Here is a 23,236-nt window from a genome sequence, read left to right on the forward strand (position 1 = left end):
AAATTACAGCACTCAAAAGGTTAATTTGAAACTATACCAGGACACTTTGCTTATCTCATATTTTTTGGTCCTAAAATCCTAACTGTATAATAAACTATTATTAGATATCAATAAATGTAAGTTTTCAATTACTACAAAATAGCAAAGCACTCACAGTGGAGAGCTTAATGACCTTTCTCTCTCTATGATAACACTGATTATCTCAAAAACATTTTTTCAACGTGAACGTGATGGTTGTCCAAACATTGGAAATTGAACAATTACAGTTGTTATGCTGGGATAAACTTCCCTCTTAGTCAAGGCCAAACAGAATGTCACACAAAACTCTCAGAACATCTGCCAACCTTCACAGATTGACAACTCAAATAGAGAATGATGTTGGAGAGGACATAAGGAATTATAGGTAATATAGAAAGCAGTCAGACGGTGTGGAGTCGAAATCTTTCTTTGAAATACCACAGTCAAAATTAATAAAATTACTTGCAGTAATAAAGAAGGCAGTCAGTCGGTTTGGAGTTGAAATCTTTATTTGAAATAACATAGTCAAAATTAATAAAATCAAATAAAGTAACGTTGAACAAAAAACCCATCCCTCCCCACACCAGGGGACTGATTTCTGTGCCCTGTGGCTACGTCAGCTACTGGAACCAAGATAAACACTGTGAAACTCATTCTGAATGTTAAGCCTTATTCTGCCAGGTTGATATTTCACCACAGGTCAGATTGGTTAAAATTAGCGAAGCACAACATGTCCTATATAATGTATTTATTTAACAAGAAATTGAGCATTGTAAGGCCCCTGGAAACATAGGTACTGTTAACATGATTATTACAGACTTAAGCATCTCATAATGAATTTGGTTCTTCATTACACAGATGTGTAAATGGGTTAGACATCCGCGCTTATCAGCCAAAATTCAAATTTTCTCGCCTTTCGCCTGCTTCACCAAAGTGTAGACGCATGACACTCGATAACGTTGGTACTGTAAAGAGGTCACACAAGTCTTTGTGTAGATTGTATTGGCAACGGAGCAACGAATGTAATATCTGTAAACAAACTGTGTGCGCATGCTCGGCACATTCAAATTAACAATGCTTTTCTGCATTGCCTACATATTACGTTTGCGAATGGTGGCCGACTTCCTTTGTCCTCGGTTTCCAAGGCTTAGTTCTTATTTTGGATCTCTTCGTGCATTTCGCAGGGCACCGCTAAGTACATTTACGGCGGGAAATTCTATATGAATTTTATCAAGTTGCAAATCAAGTTAGTGCTCCCAAGACAACCTTCACGCATTGCTTCCACTGAAGTAAAAGGTCAAGGAAGATCTCATATTAGTGCAAGGTAAGAGAACGTCGGCGCTGCGATTACATACACCACTGTCGTGTGTTTTCACTGATTGAGTCAAAGTGAAAGTTACAATGCACTGAGTGAATAAGTAATCATAATCCAAAGTGGCATGAACCTTTAGCAGCAACCTGACCATTATACTTTGCAGCCATCTATACAATTAACATATCGGTTAGATACTGTTGTTTTATTTATTAATTCTTCATTTCGGACGATGAGCATGTCCATATATATATATATATATAAATAATTACAGAATTGGGGGGGGATAATACTAAAAAGGTTGCATCCAGAAAAAAGTCATTTATGGCTTACACCATGAAGATATATTTCTGTACAAAGAAACTCAGATTAGAAGACTGAGCTTATCCATCTTCTCCTTAAGTTTGAAGGAAGTACACAACATCATACACCTAACGTACAATTAAGTTTTCATACGTAGAAATCCTTTTCATCAAATTGTTGATTTGCTTTCCAAGCAAAGCGTAAATAGTGTCAATCCTATTCTATACAAACATAGTACTGGCGCTGCTGCGTCTCTTATATCGCAGAAATATGCGAGCAGCGTTATTGTAACCAACTTTCAATTGTTTTAGAGCGCTTTTATTATAGTTGACCAATTAATAACCACCATACAATTGGTAACAATGTGCTTTAAATAGTTTACACTTAACACTCTGAGAACACAAAGAACAGCATGTTAGCAGAGATATAAAAGATCTCCTCTGACGCTCGATATCAGAATTGTCACCGAAGGTATTTGTCAACAGATAGCCAAGGTGGTTTTTCTTTTCAACAAATCGCAGTTTAACTCAATTGAGATAAACAGCCGAATATGTTCAATCATGCATCGCTTGAGAATTATACATATACATACAGTTTTCTCTGTATTAAAACAATGTCATGAATATTGCTATAATTGCTACATATATTTAATACTTTCTGAGTTCCTTTCACTGACGGGCTTATCAGACATATATCTTCAGATGGTTAACAAAAATACCACCGATGTTGGAACCAACCTTAGAATTAATCAATTTATGGCTCAGATGGTCCATATACACATTGCAAAATTTGTGGAAAAGACACCACCCTGCTTCACACCGTTTTTAACAGTAAAATGTGTTTGAAATACAGGAGCCCCATCGAAAAGAGATTTTCTGTGTTCTATACCAGGTTAAAAGGAATCTCGCATAACAAATAGAAACATTAGGGTTGATCAGCTTTTTGAATAATGACCAGTGATTCACACGATCGAAAGCTTTAGAAGCATCCATAAAAGTTACAGTAACATTGCTACCATGACTTCTATAATAGCTATAATACCTCCTTCAGGACAAACATACACATCAGTCAAGTAGAATGATAAGTTTTAAAACCAAATTGGTAAGGTGAAGATCCAAGAAACGAATCAATCTTATTCAAATGACTAATTCAAAAACTTTCGAAGCAATAGTAGACAGAGCAATCGGGCGATAGTTGTTCTTATCGCGTATGTTTTTGTTCTTATCCTTTAACAATGGGCACTAAGGAAACTTCAGATAATCTAGGAGGACATACATTATGAATAAGCATTGAAGTGAGACACATGCTCAAAAGTACAATCAACTTATTACTAGCATATAAAAATGCTCTGATGAGAGAGAATCTGGACCAGCAGACTTCCCTTGTTGTAACTTGTCAGTGGCGTTAAGAACATCATCAGGTGATACAAGAATCACATGATCAAGGTTGCAATCGTCAACCTTATCTAAAACAAATTCTTTGTCTCTAGCCGAGTGAACCGCATTTAAGAGATCACTAAAATGGTTCCGCCACATTTCAGAGATATTAATATCACCACTGTACCATCTACAGTATTGGGTCTATGCGGAGTTTTTCCATTAATTCTGTGGATGGACTGCCAAAATGCATTACAATTACCAGTAAACAAACTATTCGCAGCCGCATCGACTTTGATTTGCTCCTCATGACGTCTGCAACTTCTTAAAGCATATTTAAATCGCGCATGCATACGACGCTTGAATTCAAATAGGGCCATTTCTGGGTTTTCAACAATCACGCCACAGATTAAATGCGTCGCGAGCAACAGAATGAATGTCTTTGAGGTAATCATTCCACCCTGTCACATTATGATCAGGATTATTACGAATAGATGGTGGAATCTGAAGACCTGCTGAATACAATCAATAATATATCATCATGAAACTGAGAAATACACTGAGCATGATTGTGTTGTGGCAATGTACGTCCTTACAGCAAAGACTATCAGTTGGAATGTGAACCTCAGCAAGAAGCATGTCAGAGATATTACGATATTCATTATGTTGATTACAGTTTACCTTAGACCAATTTACACATTTCCCAGAATACTGCTTCTTGTTATTATTGAGATTTTCACATGACGGCAATGTACCAGTATTGAGAACTACGCTGATTGGAAAATGATCAGAAGATATTACATCATATAAAAGAGATATCGAACTAATACACTGGTGAGTAGAGAATGACGAAATACAGTGGTCAAGCCATGAAGTGGTACCATGTACGTTCATGTTGTTATGCCTGAATTGGCGAGGGAAGCACTGAAGACCTAAAATTGCTTTCTGGTGTCTCAAAGTCCGCGCCTTGCGTGTAAAATATACGGCTCTTGAGCATCGTTGCTAGAAAGAAGCCGTGTATTTTTATGAATAGCAACATCACTATGCCTGTCTCTGGCAAGTGGTATATTCATGTCACGTCCACTGCTAAAGCGCATCTGACCTTAAGATGACCTTAAAACCATAGCACTTCCACACGGCACACATATTCACTTTTATCTACACCCGGTATAAAAAGTCAAATTTATTTTTTGCTTTACCCAGGAGGACATACTTGACAAAGCACCACTTTTCACCATTTCTGTCAGTGTTACATAAGCAAACATGGTGAAACGTAGTACTTTGTCTTATTTCCCTCTGTGACTAAAATGAATATCATTCTTGACTTACCTGGTTCTTGAGTATCACATCAATTTCAAATGCAGTGTTGCTAATCATTTTACCTCATGTCAATGTGTTGATTCGTAGCCCTGAAGTTGTATCAAACCATATCATTTTTTTAAGGAGCCATGTCTCATCGTGCACTACTTGAGTCCTTTTCTATTTACACTATCAATAGCAGCACAAGAAGAAACATATTCTTAGACAAGGATTTTGCGACCAGGGGAAAGCGAAGACCTGTTCTTATACTTTAGATAGACTGCTGGTATTTCAATGTACTCGCACCAATAAACCTCATGCCTGTATTCGGGAAAGGATTCAAATTTAACTCACAAATTTATTATGTTTCTGAATTAGAAGTGTATATTAAGACAGTTTTTTGTTAACAAAAACTGAAACTCTGAGTAAAAAGCTGTGAATACACAGAAAAAACGTCCTGTAGCAATTTCTTTTGCGGGCAAGAATTTTTTTCCAATGTCATCAGGCCGGGATCATACTGGATGGTGTGGACGTATATTTCATCTTTTTGATCATTGGACAACTCGGAGTTGGTGATTTTTTTGGCTAGAAGTAAGATTTGATTGTTTACGATGCCAATGCCGATGTATTAGGCAGATAAATACCTAACTGACAGCAATAGGGACTCCCAGGGCTAGGGGATGAGGACCGGTTATACTTCGAGTTCGGGGTGAGGGAGACGGGAAACTTATCAACATGTAGCAAGTTTTCAAATATTAGTAGGAGGGCAGTCACGAACATCATTTACCCCCATATATCAGTATTATAATAGGGGAAAGAAATCAGTCCCGTGGGGTGGGGAGGGAGTTTTTTTGTGCAACGGTTTACCTTATTTTATTTTATTAATTTTGACTGTGATATTTCAAATAAAGTTCAGTTCCAAACCGTCTGACTGCTTTCTTTATTACTACAAGTAATGTTATTAATTTTGACTGTGGTATTTCAAATACAGATTTCGACTCCACACCGTCTGACTGCTTTATATATTACCGACAAGTCCTTATCTCCTCTCCAACTTGTGTATACACCACTGTAATTGCTCCGAAAACATTGCCAACTTGCTAATCCGCTGTCGGTATTAGCGGATTACGTGATTGAGTCACACCACAGCCGTCCCACACGCATTAAAATAACCTTATTTCACTACGTGTGGGACGGCTGTGGTGTTGACTTAATAAGCTAATCCGCTGATACGCTCAGTCATTAACAAGTTGGCAATGTTTGTGCAGCAATTAGAGTGGTATGTGTACTGGTTGAAGAGGAGATAAGGAATTTGAAACACAGTCAGACAGTGTGGAGTCGAAAGCTTTATTTGAAATATCACAGTCAAAATTAATAAATTTATCAAATATTAAAGGTAAACCGTTGCACAAAGAAAACCTCCTCCCCACCTAGGGGACTTTCATCTGCCCCCTGTGGTATTATATGTTGTTAAAAACACTTTCAAAACTACAATAATTGCTTAAAATGGGTAGACTGGCTGCCCCTAAATAACATTAAAGGGTACAAAATAGTAGACAGTCGAGTAAATTCGTTTACAGCGGATGGAAATCCAAGAAGGGAAGTCACAACTTAAAACTTCACTTGTAGAATGATATATTGGGTTATAGGAAAATACATTTGTAGACCTATAGTAACAAAAACAAACATGTTCTCACATGGTATTGAAATTGTTATAAGTTAATTTGTGCATCTAGTGGGCGATGGTTTCAGACGTACGCGTTGTTACCCCATACATATCACTTGGCAGAACTATAATGAGTTTGGTGACCTGACGCTAAAAAAGTAAGTTTATTGTACAATAGAAACCTAGGGGACACATTGCCCTTTAAAGGGGTTTCTATTAGTATGCAAAGTGGAGGTATAATATTGCTGACACATGGGAGTAATTCAGAAAGTGAAAGGACCACATTCTGTATGTGAAGGGATCCATTGCAAACAATGATCACTCGTCAACATTTTTCTCCATAAATTGAAGTTTGAGGCAAAATAAGTTGAAGCACAAATCAGGAGACCTTTAACATAAGTGAGTGATGTATATTATTTTTTATCCATTCTGCTACCAAATACTTGAAAGTTTGAGAGCTCTTTCTGTTCCTATTTTGCCATCGGGAACTTCTGGAACAATATACTGGCTAAAATATGGTAATTTGCTGGGAAGAGTAGTCAGGGAATCGCATTTTTCAAAGTTGTTTATTATTCATAAGGGCGAACTTTGTGATACTTTCTGATGTCGACCAGAGTTATATGCAAGACGGCAATGACCGCCATCTTAATTACTGCAGATGACGGAGTATTGTATAGTGTAATTTCCTTTTTCATTTAATGTTTTGCATGATTAATATTACTAAAAGTCATGTTTGATTTTCAGAAGACATATTCACTGATATTTGATATTCAAAACGACCATCATCACTGTCTTACGTTACGGGAAACAAACAAATTTTCGATGTTTACAAAAGTAAAAGAAAATGAACTCCTAGAGCTTGAAATTAAGTATACTCAAGTAGTTGATCAGGAAAGAGTTGTGAAACTTTGAGAATCCGAATAATATGCTCTTGAGGTGCGTTTTACCTTCAAAAATATTTGATCCAAACATCACCCAAAAGGTCGATGTACTAAAACAGTGAAGTGATGAAAAATTCACAAAATAAGCCACACCCTGAAACACATTTGTAACGTGGCTTTAAATATGGTATGATACGAAACTGTGCCACTGACAATGTAAGCAAATTCTGTCAAAGCATACAGTGATCGCGGTTTCAATAGAAGTTCACTGACCTTTCTTCTGTCTCGTGGACGTTTCACTACTTGAGAGTTTATTCCCCCGTCATCCCCCCCATTTTGGTTTCGCTCAATACGTTACCATTTGTATGAATCACACTGTGTGCTTGTAACGATGACAGATGTCTTCATGTAGTCTTCATATTGTTATATATTGATTTGTGAATCTGCAGAGCATGAGTGTTTGCTGAATTTAGCTTATGACCAAATACAGGTCGTTGGGACACTCTCAATGAGTATACTGACCCTCGAGGTTCGGCTCTGACACAGGGCGATATAACCCTCTATTTGAGATCTCATTATCACGCAAATGAAAACTAATATCACTGACGCAAAGTCGTCGCTGAGAACGTAAAGGGACGACGAGCAAACCTAACGACTCATCAAAGCTTTGTATCTGTAGGATAGAAGTTCTTAAACTCAAATCAACACACTTTTGGAAACAGAGTCGTATATATTATTTTGTATACTTGTTTTAATGGATTCTCAAAGGGTTAAGTCGATGTCTTTGGCGATTTTGTACCACTCAGCATGTCCAACATATATGGACACGTTTAAAACTAGAGTCAGAGAGAGAACCATATATTAAATAAAAATGCCGAAAGTCAGTTTGAGTGAATTATGCACGACGGTACAAAATAAACATATCGTCTGCTGGTCCGTGCTTTCTCAATGTCCAAGGTCTTGTTTGTTCAGTGTTGCAATGAAGGTTAAATTTCCCCTGTCCCTGTCATGCCCATTGACGTAGCATAGTCGCTAGGAAGCAGCCGTGTATTTTCTGAATAGCCAACGCCACTATGTCCGACTACGGCAAATAATTCATTTATGTGAAAGGGCGTCTGGCCTTAGGATGACCTTAAAATCATAGCACTTCCCTCTGGCACCACGTATTCACATTTCTCTGTTAGTTGAGTGTCACACTAATTACTAAATACATTGTCGCTTATCATTCACCTCACCTCAATGTATTGATTCGTAGCCCTAAAGATATATCAATTCTTATATTTAATACACCACGTCTAATTATGCCATATTCAAGTCCTCTGGAAGAAGTAAGCATTCTTTCAGACAAGGACTTTGCGGTCAGGCAAAAGCGAATTCAAGTTTAGAAACTTGAGATAAACTGCCGGCATTCCTATGTACTCGCACTAATCAATTTCAAGCGTGGATTCGGAAAATGGTCCAAAGTTGTCTGACAATTTATCGTGCTTCTCTTAGTTGAAGCGAGTATCACTACATCTTATTTTCTTGACAAAAACTACAAAGTCACAAGGATATAGTTAACAATGAATCCTGCAGCGATTTATTGCCGGCGAGAATTTTTGTCTCGTGTCAGCGGGTCGGGATGGAGGGTTTTTTCGGCGTGAGGTTTGCTCAGTGGACAAGTTAGGGTTGATTTGTATGGCTCGAAGTATAATTAGATTGTTTACGCGGATTTGCCGATGTGGAGGGAAGATAAATGCCAAACTGTTAGCAGTAGGTATTCAGAGGGAGTAGGTGAGACTCTTCGCGAATAAGGAGGAGAGGTCATATTTCAGGTTCGGAGGCAGGAAGATTGGAAACCTATCAACATGTGGAAAGTCGTCAACCATTAGTTTGAGGGCAGACACGAATAACATTTACCCCTTACATCAGTATATTATTTTGTTGAAAACACTTTGGTAGCTACAGCTGCTCCAAGTGGCAGGTTTGACGCCCCTTAATATCACTAAAGGGCACAAATTAGGAGACAGTCATGTATTGTTTTTTTACAGCTGATGAAACTCCAAGAAAGACAGTCGCCAATCCAAACCCTAATTTCACTTCCAGAATGACTGATTAGGTTATAGGCAGTTATATTTACAGATATGTAGTGTAGGAACATATTCTGACATGGTATTGGAGTTGCCAGAAGTTGGTTTGTACATCTTATATGGGCGACGGTTTTTATAGGTCAGCGTTCTGACCCAACACATCAGCCATCATGAGTTTCGTGACCTGACCCTTAGATTAAGGTTATTGCACTGGGCAATAGTAACGTTGGTGATACATTGTTTTAAAAGGGGATTATGTTAGTATGTAAAGAAGAGGTATTATTTCTGCCACGAGAGAGTCATTCAGTAAGTGAAGGGACCGCATTCTGAACGTTAAAGGACCACATGCAACCACAATGACTAACTCACATCATTTCTCTCTCCACAAAGTGAAGTTTTAAAGCGCACATCACGAGACCCTTTGACACAAGTTTATTTATTGTATGAGTATACTATTTTAATGCAAAATTTAAAGGATTTTGAAATGATTTAAAATTATGAGCAGCTACCCTATAATGCCAAAGGTGAACATTTCTAATCTGCATAGCTACTGCTTTGCAACCTATTTGCACACATTTCCATTGTAAAAGTTGCAACTCAGGGCAAGCTTGTGTAAATACACGGCGATTAGGTAATCAAATTATACAAAAGATGAACTTTACAAATCTGCAGTGCCAAAGCCAGTGGCAATACAACATTATGACATTCTTACACTTTGCATACAGGGAGCAGAGATTTCTTGTCAAGGGAAATTGGGTAGCCTGCCAGCCTGCTTGGCAACAGCCTGTCTTCTCCCGTCTGCACATCCATGGAGGTCGTGGAACTACTACCTCCATTGCACATCTAACTCAGCTGCTTTGAGTTAACAGGTTTACCAAGTTTCCATTATGTGCATGTAGTTACCAGATACAAGACCTTTGCATGATGAATGTTACGTCCATAGTTGATGTACGGGCTATTTATTTCAAACAAATGTTTCTTCTTTGTTCTCTGCAAAGTGTGTTTGTTCGCATGCTTATAACAGATTTTAGTTTATCTGTTGTCTTAGTTAAGTTTGTATTGTAGAGAAGGGCTCCAGCGTTCTCCACAGCCAAGCAGTTTGATTTACTTATTCATTCATAACTTAAATTAGCATTTACAATTGTAGATACCGGTAATCTTGGCCCTTATCGTTGTGACATTTTTATATTTTTAATTGTGGTTTTCATAATTTTGAGAGAATCTTCATAAACTATCGCCTAAATGTGAAACTAATGTGCCATCTCCGTTTAATTATATGCCAGCCTTCTGGCTGAACCTGGATATATAAAGGTCTTCTGAACTCCAAACAGTATTACCGTATGTAGAGTGGACGCAGCTACCTCCATGAGTGGACTTTCAGGCCTTTGTGACCCATGAAGGTTACGCAATAATTTGAAATAAATTAAATATTAACCATGCTATGGAGGTAGGAAGAAATCTCTTCCTGCCTCCATGACTATGCAAACACATGACTTTTTATTCAAATGTAAACACACGCCAGTGTAGTAAGAAAACGGTACCGTTGGTTGATAAATGAATGATAATTAAACCATACACTAGTTCACATGGGTAACCGGAGAGGTCGGCCAGTTGCGAGCTTGGGCAGTGCCCGCCCCGTAAAAACGTAGATAACTGGCCAAGTTCTCCCACTGGCCGACCTCTCTTGTAATTGTCGTGTTCACGTCTCATTGTCTACGGTTGAATTGACTACACAAGTGTTTCATCAGTAAACGTAAACATACACTCGGGCTCGCGATACAGCTACACTCTCCACACTATACCCGGCGCGAACACACATGGTCTCACCGCATAATGTGGCCAGTATCGGCATTGCACCTCTTTCTGCATAGACCCTAAAAACGGAGGGACAGGCAACTGCCGGAAAAGACAAAGAAACTTGCGTGTTTACCCGTACGATCTGGGTTATAATCCTCTGCGCAGTTATGTAAACGCAAAACACGTCACGTGACGACACAGTGACGTCTTGGCAGCACTGGAGCTACACAGAAGACTAGACGCTATACCTGTGTTGCTGTCAAGTCAAGTCGCGTTCTGTTCCGGGGTCTAGTTCACGTTGTTTTCGAGGATTGTATTACCCATTGATTTTTACAGACAATTTTGCTACCATTTTCGACGGATGAGTCACTATTAGGTAGGTATTGTTGTTGTTGTTTTTTGTAATTCCCGTTTATTCATGATCGAGTCGGCAAAGTTAATTTTGCAATCTAATCATTGTACACCCCTGATAACTCTTCCGTTTATTTCTGATTCATGTGTAATGCTTAAACTTTCTTTTACTTCATTATGTACCTCTTGCACTTCGGAACTGTAGAATTTTTAAAAACTCGTGCGTCTTCAGCCCAATCATAGACCTTAAAAACGGAGGTCTATGGCCCGATCGGCCATTGTTGTTTACGAAGCGACTTCCTGTTTCAACTGAAAATTTCCTACCCTGTCATATTTATCTGCTGTAATGATAATGCATGTCAATGATAGTAAACGTTTTAACGTTAGGTATTTCGTCAACTGACTAGTATTTTGCGGGGCAAATCATGTTTACATTGTAAAACTTGTACGAAATTCACGTGCAGGCATCTCCAGCTCGATCGGCCATTGCTGTTGATGGACAATCTTTTTGTGTGTTTCAACTAAGTATTTTTTTTACCCAGGTTATGCTTCTCTGTTGTAATAATAATGCATGGCAGTGCTAATATACGTTTTTTCGTGTCTCATTTCGTGGATTGAACTAGTATTTTTGACAGGAAGTCATACGTACATTTGTAAAACTAGGACTAAATTCACGCTTCTCCGTTGTTCAGCCGTTGGCGGCCATTTTTGTTTACAATACTACACTTTGTGCGTTTCCTCTGAGTAATTTTTCTTGCCGTCTCATGTTTCTCTGTTGTAATAATAATGCATGACAGTGCTAATGTACGTTTCTACGTGTCTCATTTTGTGGACTGAACTAATTTTTTTGTGGAGGAAGTCATACGTACATGGTAAAACTAGGACTAAATTCACGCCCCTCCGACTAAATTGGCCATTGTTGTTTACAACATGACATTTTGTGCGTTTCCTCTGAGTAATTTTTCTTGCCCTCTCATGTTTCTCTGTTGTAATAATAATGCATGACAGTGCTAATGTACGTTTCTACGTGTCTCATTTCGTGGACTGAACTAGTATTTTTAGGAGGAAGTCATACGTACATGGTAAAACTAGGACTAAATTCACGCCTCTCCGTCTCATTCAGCCGTTGACGGCCATTGTTGTTTACAAAACCACAATTTGTGCGTTTCATCAGAGTAGTTTTCCTAACCCTCTCATTTGTTGTACTGATAATTCATGACAGTGCTAATGCACGTTTTTACGTTTCATATTTTGTTGACTGAACTATTTTTGGGGGTAGGAAGTCATATGTATATTTGTAAAAAGTGCACCAAAATTCATGCACCTCAGACTCGATGGCCATTGGCGAGACGACTTCCTGTGCATTTTCAACCATAGACCCTAAAACTGCGTAAGTTTTCTTGTCCTGCCATGTTTCTCTTCTTGATATGCCTAACTTTGCAAATTTCCTTTAGGGACAAGTACTTTTTAGGGAGGAGGGGTAAATTTTACATTTGTAAAAACCATATAAAAATCAAAACTAGAGTGACATGCATCTGACTCTAATGACCTAAAATTATTGTCTTCGTATATGTTAGTCGTTTTAAAATAGTCAGCTTAATTGAACTGAAATTATCATGTGAGTGATAAGAGCATGGTTATATTTATGCAACATCCTTTACGTCTCTATTAAGTTCAGTTTAAATCTTCTGGCCCATCAGTTTTCATATTTTTCATTAAAACAAACAATTGGAAAATGCTGTGTGCTTGAAGTAGTATTGAGAAGGTACCTCTGGTACTCAATTGCAAATGTTAGTAATATCATGTGAATGTTTTATTGGCAATGACTCTGGAAAAAACAACATCGCAACTGTATGATGTATATTTATCAACAATTATCATAGACTTTTCATGGATTTTTAATATTACTTTACATGACTTTTTCTTTTGTTAATACTTTCCAGATATGCCATACAAGAAATATGTCCGAGGAATAGGAAGGCGTCGGAAAAAGTATTATGTTAGAAAAGACAAGCTTGAAGAAGACAAAAGACAGGAGAAACATGACATCCAAAATATCCCTTTGCCACTGACACCATCAAGGAAAGCCTTCAGACCAAACTCCAACAGTGTGAGTAGCCAACACAATCAAACACCAGTTAAATCCTGTGCCCAGCAAGATGATGTTACTTTGGAGGATCTTAACTGCAACTCTGAAGAAATGGATGGGTGATAGCACTTTTATCATTACATACAGCACAGCAGTCACAAGGCAATCCATCTACCAACATAACTTTGTCCAGTCTTCAGAGTGACCACAGCGCTGATGTACTTGATGGACTTGATGGCCTTCTGTCATTAAGTCATCAACCTGTTAAGGCATGTTATCCACCAACCCAATCATTCCATCCGCCCTCCAAACTGTGCCATCAACCCTCTATGTCTGCCTCATCTTATCCACCCCTTCCATCTGCTATTGGATTTGACATGATTCAGTCTGCAATTGAAAAATGTACACTCCCAAGCGGATGGGTAAGCAGCACCAGTATGTCAGAAATAAACTTTGTTAATTTCCAACGACAATTGAACGATGCTCAAAATTTGAAGATCCTGAAAGAAGTAGTTCTGAGGAGATCTGGAGATTGGGAAGTCAGAGTACTTCAAAGAAGAATTACAAATGGTCAGCTTCTGTTGCAGTTTCCAAAGCAGATAGTGATGCCTTCAACTCTCCTTGAACTGATAGATGTGGTTGACTCCTGTGCCACATGCATTGGTAACCCTGATACCAAGTTCCATGAGATTTCAGAGGCAAGGGGTGGCATATTTACTGGCACAGGGAAGGCAAGCAGTGTAACTGGTACATGTGAAGAGTTTGTTTCACAAGACGATAGTGGTCAAATCCACACAAAAACTCTTCGTGCAACAGACTGTGAAATCCTGCTAGAAAGTACCAGTACTGATGAGAGGTGTACACAATGCAAAGATTTCAGAAGAAAGCTGTCTGCTATCTTAAGCAAGAAGAGAAAGGCCACTTCTGAAGACCGCATTAAGGCAAGCAGTAAGGTACCCCTATCAACTCTCAAACCTGATGAATTAATGGCAAGAACACACAACATAATTAAAGCAAAGAGGCAGGCAGAGGCACGTCTGGGTAGATTGAAGACCAGACTTAGGGAGAGCATAGAAAAAGATGGGGAAAGCTTAGATGTCGAATCAGCTGATGGTCTTACGAGAGTTCTTAATGAGTATGATGAGGTAATCCAGAAAGAATATGAAGATGGGTCATTTCAGCGCCTGTTCTGGGAGCAACAGAAGTCAGCCTTGAAGTGTACTGACAAAAGGGGGCATCGCTGGCATCCAATGTTCATCAAATGGTGCCTGAATCTCCGTCTGAGATCAGGTGCAGCATATAGAACATTAAGGGATTCTGGTGTATTGGAACTACCAAATGAACGTACACTCAGGGATTACACTCAGTGGGCAAATTCATCAACTGGGTTGAGTGCTGCCTCTCTGGAGCAGCTTTGTAGAGAGTGCAAAATAGATGACCTTGAAGACCACCAGAAATATGTCGTGCTCCTCCATGACGAGTTGCGGATACGGTCTGATTTAGTGTATGTGAAGGAGAGTGGAACACTTGTCGGATTTGTTGATTTTGGCAATTTCAACAATTCCCTTGTGCAATACCAGAGGAGCCTTGAGCATGAAAGTCCCAGCAGTTCAACAGAAGCTTCACAAAGGAAGCCCATTGCAAGATACATTCTTGCCTTTATGATTAGAGGTGTAACGCTGCGACTTCAATATCCAGTATCCCACTATGCAACCAACACAATCACAGGAGACTTGCTGTTCTCCCTTGTATGGGAAACCATTGAATGGCTGGAGCTCATTGGTCTGAAGGTCATAGCATCTACATCTGATGGCGCCTCACCAAATCGCAGATTCTATCGTTTACATAGAGAAGAGGGAGTCCCCCAAGGTGAAGTGGTCTTCAGCACTGTAAACCCCTGCCAAAGAGATGGGAGAAAAATATATTTCTTCTCCGATGTGCCACACCTTGTAAAGACAGTGAGGAATTGCTTCTCGAACTCTGGAGCACACAGTCATAAGAGAATGCTTTGGGTAGGTCACACTTTCTTTGTAAGTTGTAGTGCAGAAATTCCATGGGCACTTATTACAATTTACCTAGTGTTAGTTAATTTTTTGTCCAAAATGTTGTACATGTACATTACCACTATTGTTTCTGACATGTTTTACTTCCAAGTAGTGTTTTTCAAAATTGTTAGAGACAAAGCCTGTAAAAATTTATACACAAAATAAAGCAATATCTCACAAAAGTCTATATCAAAAAATGTCATAATGCTATGTAATTTGTATTTTCCCCTTCAGAATGGTGAGGCCATCAGTTGGCAGACAATTATTGACCTGTACAAAGCAGACCTTGACCGCAGAGGGGGACTTTTCCTGTGCCATAAGCTGAAACATGATCATGTGTACCTGAAATCATTTTCAAGGATGAAAGTAAGCTACGCTGCACAGGTAAGGATAAATATTTATGTAAGCTTGTGTATTTTAACGTAAACATGATTCTATGTTTGACTATTAGTGAGGTTTCACTGTATAAAGTCTATGGACTGTATTATGAACAATATCCTGAGTGCAGACAGCACTGTCTGTAAATGATGTCAGTGCAGGGACCAACCCTTCATGCCATAAAGACTGGGCTTTATTTAATATTTTGTATTGATATGGTTCTTTGGACATTACACCCATAAGGGATTATACTAAAATTTATGTTTAGAAGTGATACACAAATCTGAATAAAAATAGGAAAGCAAGGGTACATGAGTGTGTATGGCCATGTCTTTGTTGTTTTTTGGGGTTGATTGTCTTGTAATAGACTTTTTCAAAAAAAGAAAAAATATAGATTGCAAAGTTTCAAAAGAAAATGATATTTATATAGTGTAAACTGCACAGACCAGTTAAAGAGGAATGTACGGTATATATGTCTATGTCGTTTAAAATTGTAATTTTCTCACTTCTTGCATCAGGTTCTTAGCTCAAGAGTTGCAAATGCAATAGAACAACGGTATGGGAACCACAAAGGTGCAACTGTTGATTTTATTCGTCGGTTTGACAGATTCTTTGACTGTTTGAACGTAAGAAGCATGACAGAAGGTCATAGGAAATTGAAGCCAGATTTGCTGCCATACAACAATCCAAATGATCCAAGGCTTGAGGTGAGTCATATTTCCCCCAAAACATTCACATTATACAGTGCATACACTTCAAATAGAGTGCTTTTTTATTACTATAGAGACAATGAAAAATAATGAGTTTTAGATCTACTGTTTACAAATTGGACATTTCAGCTCCTTTGTGAATAATAGCCAGATTGTGCTGATAATCTTTTGTAACTGAGGATGTTAATTTGTTTAAAAATGACAGCACATTGATCTAAATATATCCTTGTTGAATTTATCAACAGTGGCTGCAAGATGATTTGCTGGGCTACTTACGAGATTGGGATGAGCGTGTGGACAGAAGACAGCACTTGAGTAAGAAGGAAAAGGGCCGAATGAAATTAAGTAGAGAGACCTTAGAAGGGATACGCATGTCAGGTGAGTTAATCATGTTTTAAAATGTATATATATGTGTATACATAGACACTAAAAACAGTGTCTATGATGTACATCATGTATCCTCCACAATTTTTCCATTGTCAAACTGCTTTTAACATCCACAGTGGACCTTTTGTTTTGTAAATATGATTTATCGACTGAAACAAGGACCAGACAGTCCTTGTTTCCATCAATACCTATGAGTTTGTTAATATCAAGGACTGGTTTTATTGTAATTTTACATATTTGTTATTTTGTAAATTTCGCAGTGTCACAGCTAAAAAAGTATGTGATAGCATGCATCTCTATATATTTGTGCCAAGGTATATGGGCCCTAGTGCTTAATCTTGGGCCCATAAACCCATGTATTCAGGCAATCACATATTTTCATTACATGCCTCACCAGAAAAAAAATTGGGGTTAAAAACAATGTTTTCAAGCAGTTTGTCATTGTTATAGATAATCCTTCTGTAGCAATGTGTGTTTTATCTTCCTTTTGTTTCAGCTGATTTCATCGGACGAGTAGCCTTTGCAACCAGTCTTTACAACGCTTACCCGTCCGCCACACTGCCGGTTGTTACCCATTGAAACCAATGCATTAGTTTTGAACTCAGAATGAGGCATTTAGTAATATTTCAAATGTATTTTTTTTCTCATTTCAGTTAATGCCTTTGTCGAGGTTACTAGATACCTTCTCCGCCAACCTGGGGTGCAGTGCATTCTGTCCGAGAAGTTTAACCAAGATCCCCTAGAGTCATACTTTGGTAATCAAAGACAGATGAGAGGAGGAAATGAAGCACCAACCGTTTTACAGTTTGGCAAGAATGCAAATGCCTTGAGGCTGAAGGCTTCCAACACATTGCATATAAGAGGGGCTAATGTTAGAACTTTTGCTGAAATGCCAATTGACGATACACCACTTCCTCGTCGGCTCTGAGAGAGAGAGGGTGTTCAGTATCAAAAAGATTTCTTTGATGTCTATAAACTTCAGTTGAAGTCACAAGCAAATGGTTTGAGTTTTGCTGGGTAGTTTCTGAATCTCATTTTTGTCACAAAGAATTATTTCCATAGACAAACTGTAACTTCCAGAAGTATGTGTATTGCAGAGAATGTGTTATACCTACATTTTGCTTCCCTGATTCATGATTTTTGACAATGACTCTACTTTTTTGCACAGAGGTGTCCAATCTCTGTCATTACTACATGAATTTGATTTTCTACTATACTGTTCATGTGAGGGGACTGACATGAAGCAAACACAAGTGTGACTCTAGAGTATTGTCAGTCTGCTTCTGATGTATTTTCATGTACAAATATAGTACAATAATTCTATATAGCCAATTAGTATGCATACTTTTCTTTTCAATATTTTTTAATGTAACTTTTACATTACAAGTGATATCACTTTAACAGCTGCATCATTTACACTCAATACTGATCAGTTTTTCATGTTTATAGAATACTGTCACAACACTACTTTTTGCAATATTTCAAGATAAATGAGAAACTTGTGCAATGTAAAGCAAGAGTAGTACTTCTGTTTCACTCATATTTAACAAAATCAGCATCCTGAATGATTAAAATATTACAAGGCAATAGTTCACATAGATTTTCAGAATATTATTAAAATGTAATAGGTAAGAATGCAGCTTTGAATGCAAATTGATGTTAAAATGTCAAATCAACAGAAAAATGACACACAGCAAAAGGTCAACTATTATTTATTTTTGTCTATTTATTTAAAAACTTCAGGATCCTTGTAAAGGAACTGATGTGACCGTGCGAACAGGGTATATCAATTTTACCTGTTATAGGGCTGTTAAAGAATGGAATTAACTGTGCACTCTGAATTGGTAAATGGGACAGCAGCTGTACTTCTGTAGAGGAACCATAATTTTCAGTAATTCATTGGATGGAGATATAGATCTTGTGCCAGTGTTCTTGCCCTTTATTCACACTACAGTATGATGAATGCAAATAAAAAGTACATTGAATAATATTATATAAAGATTTACGTCTTGTGTTTGATGACAGGCTTGGTGGAGATTAATGCTGTGTTTTGAGTGTCCATGTTTTGGCATATCTATAGGTCATTTTAGTTTCTTTTGCAGAATTATTTATGTTGTTCTGCTTACTAGAATGGACTTAACATCTTGTTGTCATAGCTAAGCTCACATACTTCTCATGGATAAAATGTTTGATAACTTCTATGATTTTTTATATGAAAATTGTATTATAGTAGAATTAATTTGTTTTGACCATGTGTGAGTTGTGAGTACAATTGAAACAATTGGTGGTTGATCATATTTCAGCATAACATGCCTGTCAAAAGAAGCTAAAATGACCATATCATGTCAGAACAGAGTAACTTTGTCCAATTCAGGATGTACGAGTGGTTAAATATAAAATTTTATTTTTCTCTAAATTGCCATTGAACATTTATGGAAAAATTCTTAGTCAACATTTCTTCACAAATCATTTTCAAAATTACTGCATACATTTGAATAGAAGTTTGTTTGGTATTTAGGGATTCCCTTTTTCAGCCCATTTTAGCAGCATGTGATATTTTTGGTAGAGAACTGAGCAAAGTGATCATCTTTACAAACAAAGCCTTAAAACAGGCATCCACTTCTGATCTAAGCTCACACTGGTATGAAAAAAAGAGCTCAGGACACATTTTTTACAGCACTTCCTAGGAAGTGCCCCCACCCTCACAACAGACAAAATCAGTGTGCCCTCTAATATATAAGGTTTTGCTAAAACATTGTGATGAAATTTACTGTTTGTGTGATTCTTTTAGCCAATGTGAATAACATCATTTAATCATTTTCATTCAGCTGAAAATTTACTAGGCCCACATATTTATGAGTAAACAGAGTCAATAGTTTAATCATTCTTTCTTTTGGCATTCTTTCAGTTCTTTTCGTATTCCTTTCTTGCTACGTTTTGACTTCAGCTCAGCTAGTCTATATTCCTCAATTATTTGTCTAGCAGTAGAATGGCCTCGTATGTTGACCCATAGCTTGATGCACATATTTAATAACTCTAGTGCAGAGTTGTCAGTCAAACTTGAACAGAGATCAGACCAATATGAAAGAGCAACTCTGTCTGCCAAAATGCTGTCTATTACAATCTGCTTAAGTGATTGATTTTGATAAATTAGTGTACCTTGGTTAAGTCTGACAAAGTGTTCAACCCGACGAAAGAATAAATATGTCTTGTCATTGACAACATACAGTCCACCACGATTTTCCCGACTGATCCATTCAGTAGTGTATGACAAAAATGTTGGTGCCTGTTCTTTGGTGGTTCTCATTGCAGAAAGCACTTCAACCATTGTATGAAAGGCTGCCCCACGACGTTGCAGTTGCCGAGACAGTGCCATGGGCACATATCCACAGGCATAGCGGAGGACATTTTCTTCTGTTTTATCCATCATCAAATTGGTGTCATCATCAGCTGCCTTTTCAACTTTTTCTCTCCTTAACAGAAGTGACTCGAAAAAAGCTCGGGTAATGGTAGTCTGGATCACAGATGATGTATGTCCCTTTGTTGTTTTGCTGCAAATGGCTTGAACCTGGTCTTGTAGTGCTGGGGACAGCCTGGCTTTGTGGAATGATGAGAACACCGCTTCTCTTCGGCTGCATGAAGTGTATTTGGAATCCCCAGCGATGATTGAAGGCCATAACAATTTAATAATTGAAACAATTTCTTCTTTCACAGTGTCCACTTGCTCAATTAACAGCTGAATGGTTAATCTAGCTGCAGACACCCCTGGCAATACCTTGCTGTGTAAAATATCGCACTCCTCCAACTTCCTCATGGATTGAAGAAACAAATCTCTCCCTTCTGCAATGGCCTCATTCATCGAATATTGTGAAACAGGCAATGCATCTGCAATAAAGAAATGTAAAATATGTAATTGAATAAACAAAGTCCTTCAACTTGAACAATTGTATGCACCTTTCAAACGTATGATATACATCATGTACTGGGGCAACTACATACATTTTCTGTAAAGTCATTGCACTAAAAGTGAATGGATATGAAGAGTAATATGAGTTATCATACTAAGGAGGACAGAATAAAAAAATGTCTTGTGTATTTTTACCAAACTCACCTAAATTCTTCTTTATTTTATTTCTTGTCTTGTTAACTTGTTTGGATGGGTGAATGTGTTTTTCCATCAGATGTATTATTGGGACCTAAAATAAAAGCACACAATCAAATGTCATTAAAAACTAATCTCCAACAATGCATGGCTTTATAAAGCAAATCTCCAGGTAATTATTATTGCAATATGTCAAGATACCTGTTCCAACATCAAAGGGATGACTGTTTTGACACTAGAGTGGTAGCATTTATGCCCTAGGTACTAAAACATTACATTTTTTTAATAAAGTCATGCCACTACCATACCAAGTCACAAACCCAGCATACACAGGGTGTATGACCATTGCTGTATGTATCACCGACATGGTTCAACCATAGACCCTCCGTTTTTAGGGTCTATGGTTCAACAACTTGGATATGCTGTCTAATGTCACAGGATTGCTACAGTTTGTAGGTATACACATGACATGCATATAAAAAGCAACCTGATTGAAATACAAGAAATCATAAAGTCATATGACACGTCTTGTGCTTGATGGTAGCCCCTCTTTTTTCAGTCAGTGATCAGTAAACTAGATTGTTCCTTGCAATTTCCCCAACCCCAAAACATTATTGTGTTTCATGCACACATTTCATTTCTTGGAATTAACCAGTAATTATGTAATTAACAAACTCTCATGTTTAAAATCTGAACAAAATTCAAGCGTCTGAATCGGCCATTTTAAAACATTGTGTGCTGTTTTTAGACCCTCCGTTTATTAGGTCTACGATCGTATCATAGACCTTTAGGGTCTATGATCGTATGCACAATCAAAATGTCTATAGATAGGCGCCCGTAACATATAATCACGCATGGTCATGAGTCTGTCCAAAGAGCACAAAACAACTGCAATCGTTCCATAAAAATAGACATTACCTTTGATTTTATGGCCATTCAAGAGATGGTTCTTACATCCCTGTTTTTTCTTAACAGCCTTTTCGCAGACAGTGCACAAATACTTCATACCACTCCCGACACCGTCGATGGCAATGTACGAATCGAGGTACCGCAAATCACGCCTCGCTGACTTAGCTGGGACTCTAACTTCTTCATTTTCACTGTCATCGCTCATATCGGCATCGGAACTCATACCAGAACTACAATCGAAACGTCGTCTACATCGGAAAAAACATCGCCCCACTCATGCTCGCTTGAAGTTGTTGTTGTTGTCGTCGCCATTTTGAAATTAGACGCGAAAGCTTGAGCTTGAGCATGAGCATGCGCTGATCGCAATGTTGTAGTGATTAACATAATCACGCGTCTGACAAGTCTCTCAAATCACGGGAATTTCCGTGAGCTTGCGATACGAGAGATAAACAGTTACGTTTGTTTATGTTAATGAGTGTTCAAGTTTTTCACGGATTATAACCAGGATTACATGAAAGAAAATAGCTAATTGCCTGTCCCTCCGTTTTAGGGTCTATGCTTTCTGCTAATACGTGTGGAGCGGTCGCATTCAGACAAATCTAACAACTTTAGCTCGGTGATTGAACCACACTTTTTTGAGAATGGAGATTTGGCCGAGCGGTTATGTATGTTGCTAAGAATCTCCGCTACGTGACTGGATGTCGTGTGTTGTGGGTTCAAACCCCGAATGAAGATACTGTTTTATACTATACATTTGCAGGTTTGTCCCAGTACGAATGTGTATGAAAACTTATGTCACGCGAATCGACCGTGTGTACAGACACATGACGAGACAATGCAGCCGTTGCAAGTCTTTTTTGTACCTCCATGATGAGACAAACTAAACATATAAATCACTGCCATCTCACTGCAGAGGTACATATGTAAGATATATGAATCTAAGTACAATTATTGAGACTCTAGTATACAGGTACTTACGTGGTCGGATTGACTGTGCTCTTCCACTGTTCGATGTTCCGGGCAAGTGCCTGCTTATCAGCTATTGACGAGAGTACGATACAAAGGGGAAGGTGATATGTGTCATTCGGACACCGCGTTGACCGTGCATTTGCTCTAGTGTTTTCTTCAGAACTAAATAAAATAGTATCATTTTCTCGCTAAATTCCCAGGTAACCCCAACACGACCAGAGTTGAAAAGTTGTCCATTGCCTTAATTCACCTTAAGTCGACATTCCTAATACATTATTTCTTCATCAACTGTGATAGCAAAACATTTGCTACGAACACGTCCACTTAACACAGACATATCCTTCCATGGTGAGCAATCAAGTACGCTTTTCTTGGCTTTATTTTGACGATAAATCAAAGAAACTGAATGTAAAAATGTTACAGAATGCTTTACAGAATATAAACGAACACTTCTGAAGAATTAAACTTTCAATTTTAGCGTTTATTTAGCTTCGCTACACTTCCCTACACTTGTTCTCATTTGCATAGATGCAAACTTGCACATCCGACATTGCACTAGATGATAGGGAGAGGCG

The 23,236-nt window shown here is 38.1% G+C and overlaps 2 protein-coding genes across 2 annotated transcripts in view; both read right to left on the bottom strand.

Annotated features, from left to right (window-relative positions):
- Positions 1-22,987, bottom strand: part of LOC139127431 (glycogen synthase kinase-3 beta-like) — a 35,147-nt gene extending 12,160 nt beyond the window's left edge. The window contains exon 1 of the mRNA XM_070693356.1: positions 22,671-22,987. The gene's annotated coding sequence lies outside the window, so the exon portion shown is untranslated. The remainder of the gene's footprint in view (positions 1-22,670) is intronic.
- Positions 19,060-22,016, bottom strand: LOC139127430 (uncharacterized). The gene is made up of 3 exons (XM_070693355.1): positions 21,702-22,016; positions 20,793-20,877; positions 19,060-20,566 (listed from the first exon to the last, which is right to left on the bottom strand). Exons 1-3 carry the CDS (start codon positions 21,717-21,719, stop codon positions 19,563-19,565), a joined length of 1,107 nt encoding a protein of 368 aa, XP_070549456.1. The 5' UTR covers positions 21,720-22,016; the 3' UTR covers positions 19,060-19,562.
- Positions 22,988-23,236: the final 249 nt, after the last annotated feature.

Source organism: Ptychodera flava, unplaced genomic scaffold (genome assembly GCF_041260155.1).
Source record: "Ptychodera flava strain L36383 unplaced genomic scaffold, AS_Pfla_20210202 Scaffold_31__1_contigs__length_3010019_pilon, whole genome shotgun sequence".
In the NCBI taxonomy this organism is placed as follows: Eukaryota; Metazoa; Hemichordata; class Enteropneusta; family Ptychoderidae; genus Ptychodera; species Ptychodera flava.